Genomic DNA, 6,312 nt, shown 5'->3' on the forward strand with positions numbered 1-6,312 from the left:
TAAAATCATTTAATGTATTATAAAGTAGTTTATAACGTTTATCTTCGTAGTTTTTATAATATTTGCATGTAAATATGAATTTTGCACTTGAAATTTTGTCTAAACAATTAGAAATCAATTTATTTTAGCAAATGTGACAAAAATTACTTCTCCTACGAAGATAAATGTCATAAACTACTTTAGAGCACTTTAAGTCTTTTGGTTCCTGAGATGTGGATTCTCTACAATTAATTCACTAACTACTAATCTTTTTTATGAAATATTGCTTTTTAAAAATTTGTCCTCGGGAACTATTGAACGTAAACAGTTCTTTTAAGGCTCATATTTTAGCAAATTTACTCTACTATAAATGATGTTCTATAAGGTTTTTTAGTGTTGTTGGTAGTTTTAAAAATATGGACTTCAGAATGAAAAATTATTTGTTAACGTTTTGATACAGCTGCCATTTTTTATTCCCCCTAATTAATAAGTTGGCAGAGTTATTATTTTTAACTATAAATAGTTTTTATTAAAGTTATAAAAAATTGGGATGAAATAATAAATTACATAGATTCCTTAGGCCAATATAGGATAATTATACATGTACTTATTAATAAATAAGTATATATGTGTACTTATATGAGTGTGAAAGGTTAGATATTACGAAACGGACCTTGATTTATGAGTTAAGATTTCATGGTTCTATTGTTGACAACCATTGAATGGAGTTGATTCGGCTTGCGGTAGGACATTTTACGTGAACATTTCAAATGATAATTTTCATGGCAATGGCGCGCTTTTTATGCTATTGGTAATTTATTATTCCATGAACTCTACGATTTAATAAGTTTCTGAATAATTTATGGACATATTTAAAAGTTGGTGAGTGGAATAATAAACTTATAATGAAACAGTCGTGAGTATCAGAGTTCTGTCACTGTGGTCGTATTTATCGTTTTATTTTTGTTTCTATTAAAGCTTTAAAACGCGAAAAATGGAAAGGGGGGGGGAGAAAAAAGTTGAGACCCTAAATAACCCCTATAAGATCAGTCAGAATGAAAATAAAACAAAAGATGGACGTTTAGATTGATCGTGTTGGGGGTAATACTGTTGGATTACCGCGAAAGTTTTGAAATCCAATCTTTCAATATATGAAATGGAGGGGATGAAATGAAATGAAAAAATAACTTTATTCTGGGATACATGTACCTTAAGATTAAATATATTTTTCAATTTCTTGAGACAGGTAATTATTCATTAAATAAATCAAAAATTGTATCCTTGTATAGTCTCAACACTTTTTATTTCATCAACAGTCCCACGTTTCGGCCATTTCAGCCATCCTCAAAGACAATCTTCAACACAAATTCTCACCTCACATCAAAATTAAAATTTTGTTTTGCAGGCTATTCTGCCGAGGTCATTAATTAATTATAAGTTAAAACCCTATTTTTAAAAAATTAATAAATATTTAAAACTTCTAATTTTTAGATTATCCACAATATTAATATCCTCTAATGAAAATTATAAGTTTTAAATATTTATGAATTTTTAAAAAATAGGGGTCATTTGTAATTAATGACGTGGGCAGAATAGCCTGCAAAACAAATTTTAAATTTTGATGTGAGGTGAGAATTTGTATTGAAGATTGTCTTTGAGGATGGCTGAAACGGCCGAAACGTTGGACTGTTGATGAAATAAAAAATGTTGAGACTATACAAGGATACAATTTTTGATTTATTTAATAAATATTAAATATATGGTTACACATTAGAATTAATTCTCTGGTAAACATCCAGAAAGTTTCGGTATGTAGGTTAAAATTACATTAATACATTTTGTTAAATTACAATTGATAATGGTAATGAATATCCATATATTCAATCATGTATATCACCATGATATACATCGTTCACATTGATGCAGAGGTTTGGTTATGTAGTATGTGACGTAACAGGTGGAAAAAGGAGGGAATGGATGAGGAAGGATTGGCGAATAGAGATGGGAAGAGAATTTCAGGGAGGTTGCACGTATGGCGAAGGATTTGCTGAAGGAGGCGGATCTATAGGAGAGCATATTTAAATCTATCGGTTAGGATCTGTTGTTTAGTAAATAGATGGATGAACGAAGAGTGAGGAGTTCAAGGGTAAAGGTCAGTTTTTTTATTTTAAGAACTTGGAGTAGGAAAACATTAATGAAGTATTGCCTTCCGAAGGTTGGATAGAGCCACTTCAACTCGGTATAACAAATCTTACCAAGCAATTCATAATTGATGCTTTGAGCACTTCGTTCATTTCATGCATTTCAGTTTATTCTTGCAGGAAAATTCGAAAACAATGGCATAATAAGCTTTATTTTTATTACGAGTGGAAAGAGACAATGCACAAGATCCTTATTGTTCGATATGTTATTTACAAGTAAGCGTCGTTTCGACTGATAGTCTTTGTGATTTACATCAGTCAGTCTGGCTTTTGAATGATGACTGACATTAGTACTGACCGTATAGGGGCCTCTTAAAAGGTACTTCATAAACAGAAATTCAATTCACTAACAATTTTTTTAACCCTTTAATTCGAATTAGAGAGGCTCTAGAGGTGCAGAAGATCTTAAACACCAAAACAATGATGGGTAGGAAGGAGAAACAAGTAGATACATTGAAAAATGACTTCCTTTACACAAAAAAAATTAACATTCAAAATTTCAATCAAAAAATCTAAAATAAATCACCAATTTCCATCTTAACATTTTATTACAAGTAAATACATAAGACAGTTACAGAAAATATATATATTACTTGTACAACTAATTATCTAATTTAACATAAATTAATTTTATTAATGAATCGAAGAAAATGAAGCTTGTCCGAGAACAATCAAGCAAAACTTTGATAAACTACTTTTGAGGCAGCCTAATGATCCGCTACATAGTACTCACTTCAGATTCCATTACTTGGAAAGTGACTTAAATTGAATCCGGTTCGGTGAAAATGTAAATAAATATTACAAAACACACTGAGATAGGTATCACATCTTATCTCATATTATAGTACATTTCTTTCTTTAATTATTGTTAGACCTGTAGTTCTCGGTAGCTAAATCCGATGTTTTTCATATGGCGTTTTCGTGAAATCTTCCCACACACACTTTCCTTGTTGAAATACCAAACGGATATCACTCTTAACAAGGGCTGGGACCAACCAAAGAAATAACACTACAAATTATGGAACGAAAGAGGTTCATATAAGTATTTTTGAAATAAATATGTAGCCGGAATGTCCACTCGTATCTGATGTGATTGTTTCCGAGAAAGCTTTAATTGAATTTAAATCTGTTTCGAAATATCAAATACTCATTTTCGCTCATGTTTAAAAAAATTAGTTTAATAGATTTATTTTTAATTTAAATTTCACTTTTATCAGCTTCGTTCGATAAAAAAAAAAAAAATTCTTTTTTAGGGACTCGACTGCGAATCAGTTGAGACATAAAACTGTTCGTTGTATCAATTAGATATTTAAAAAAATCGATTAATGAAACGGATATTTCCTTTTATTGTTCTGCCTAGAAAACAATCTTAAACCCCGAAATTTAGTTTATTTGATACAAAGAGTTGTTCAAATTCAGCAGAACCCCCAAAACCGTGTTCTTGAGGTTACGAAACGGATATAAAACTCATCCCACCTCACTTGAATGACCTAACATACAAAGCAAAAGTATTATTTTTGAGTAAAATATGACAAAAATAAAGAGGGCATTATGACCTCTAATGATCCTTGAAACTCAGTAAGCAGTAATACCCATTGTCGTGTTCCCACTAACGGATATTATTATTAAGGTTTCTGAAAATTCTACACTACCATACTCGTACATACATTGTAATTAGAGTTCATGTTAAAAAAAAAAACCTTTGTAATTGTAAAACATGAAATATCCTTACCGCAATTTCAACCTCCTTGACTTAATCATTCACAAAGGTCTGCAGCAACTGAATTATTCCGTTTCACTACCTATCCTCAGACCATACCCCACTGACACTAATCCTTTCTGAATCGCCTTTATTTTCATTTAGCCCCCAGTAAACTGAAACCACTTTGGCCAAAAACTAACCAGTACAACAGACTTCTGAGTATTCCCAAAAATTCTTTAAGTTCCTGTGAATTATTAAATCACCGTGCAATTTGGACTGTATTCTCCGAAATACCGAAGCATTATTTACCCAAATACTTCACAGAAATTATTATTTTTTTCAGAAACATTTATAAAATGGTATAGACAATACTTTGGTGAATTCTTGTTTGATGAATTGATTTCTAAGAGCTAAGAATTCAGGACGCATCAACCTCTTTGGGTATTACGTCATAATGAAATCTTTTGTTTATTTAGTTTCTGGCAATTTAAAAAGGTGTCAATTTAGTTCATTAAATAAAGTTTCACCCCTTTTGTTTTTGAGAGCGGGACAGAATCGGCAAAACATAGTGAACAAAGTTGAGTTCCTACCTAATACCAGAAGTCTGTAGCATTTATTATAATTGTAGTATTTGTAACATTTTAAATTGTATTGTTTAAAAATCACTAGTTAGACAAATAGCTTTAGACCCTGTTTCATTAATTATAACATTACTTTTAACTATTTTGTTTTCTCTATTCTATATCCTTTTCATAGAAATGTATTATTATCCATTGCATACCCAACAAAGTAATTGTCAATTATAGTAGTTCTGTAATTTGATTTTATAATTTATATTTAATTCAATCTATAGTAAAAATGATGTTAGCATTATTTAGGTTAGTACTTATATTAAATATAGTTTTAATTTTTTCATTTCGAACTTAGCCCAATTTAATATTCTTATAATAACCACCCTTAAAATTAATTGTGAGAATAGTACACAAGTGTTACTCCACATGATGGGTTTGTGTATACTTATTCATACACAATGTTTCATTTTGGTTGGATTTAATCTATGTATGCTGCTACTGAATTAAGCTGTCTCAAACGGGCTGGACAAACCCCTAATGAATCTTTTTTACTTAGGTTCGAGCATAAATATGATTTACTTTATGACATATCACTGTCCCAATTCCAAAGTGTAACATCTAAAAACTTGGTTATTTAGAGATATGCGTATAATTTTAGCAATAAGGGTAAGATACAGAAAAACATGTGTCATAAAATCTAAGTTAATAAAAATTTATTTCGAGATATTACTGTTTTGAACTGTATAGGTCTTACCCTTATCACTAAAATTACATGTATATCTCAGAATAACTATTTTTTGAAGTGTTACACTGTTGATCAGGGACAAGCGATATTTGGCGGAACCAAAGGATATAACAAAAAACAATAGTGAACCATTTCATAAGCTAGTACATTCCCCCCGACCATGTTAGAGTGACAGTTATGAACTAGTTCCTAATTTATTAATGGCTTCCGCCTGGTCCTGGTACATAGGTCATAAGCCCAATTTAAATTATTTCAAGTATGTATGATATTTGACAGCTCTGATTTAAAACAAAAACAATTAATTATTGTTGAATTATGATAATTGAAGTTAAAACAATTAATTAAAATGAAAAAGTAAACAATCGATAATTCAAAACATCTCATTGGCTCAGTCTTTGAGTTACTTAAGCATAGAAATAGAAATTTTTTAAACATTTTCCAAACATATGTAAAGAAAATGCAATGGAACTAAAAATATCACCAGAAAAAAAACCCCATACCTGAACAGAAATTCTTAATTATCACAGGAAAGCAAACCGATCTGATACAAAACAGTAATATTTCACTCCTGCCTGCAGCTATACCTGTGACTACAGGAAATTAAAACTCAAAACATATGTATACAATTAACCATGGTTTACCACCATTCAGAATTTTAATTATGTTGACTGAATTACAGTTCCTGATAATTAAACAGTCGAAATACTCATGACACAAAACTTTTCTTAGAACCCATTCATACTAAAAATAGGAAACCACAAGACATCAACTAAAAGATAATATACCCACAAATTTACCAAAAATATACTAATAGGCAAACTGAATATTTTCCCTGATCTGTACATTTTTTTTTTTCTAAACCAATCAGTTCAGTATTTATAATTTATGCTTATTTACATTATTTTTTATTTTGTAATCACCTTTTCTTTTTACTAATTTTTGTATTATATAAAACAACAAATATGTAAAAAATAAAATAAAATTCATTTCACTGTATCGTGGCAATGGTATTTGCTTAGCTTCGACGATACATCAATTATAGTCTTGTGGCAAACTGTAATAGTAGTCATTAAAAACTACTATAAAAAAATTATTTTAACAAAAAGCTTTTTT

At 29.9% G+C, this 6,312-nt stretch overlaps 1 protein-coding gene across 3 annotated transcripts in view; it reads left to right on the plus strand.

The window, feature by feature from the left end:
- The window catches only part of LOC106677923 (protein FAM151B), a gene marked incomplete at its 3' end in the record, with an annotated part of 100,363 nt that overhangs the window by 81,534 nt on the left and 12,517 nt on the right, over positions 1–6,312 (plus strand). Inside the window, 1 exon segment of one of the 3 annotated variants that reach the window (XM_067050890.1) lies at positions 4,322–4,484. Coding sequence (XP_066906991.1) covers positions 4,337–4,484 — 148 coding nt within the window. 3 annotated transcript variants of the gene reach the window in all.

This window comes from Halyomorpha halys, unplaced genomic scaffold, assembly GCF_000696795.3.
Source record: "Halyomorpha halys isolate HHAL.00 unplaced genomic scaffold, Hhal_1.1 Scaffold112.1, whole genome shotgun sequence".
NCBI classification, from domain to species: domain Eukaryota; kingdom Metazoa; phylum Arthropoda; class Insecta; order Hemiptera; family Pentatomidae; genus Halyomorpha; species Halyomorpha halys.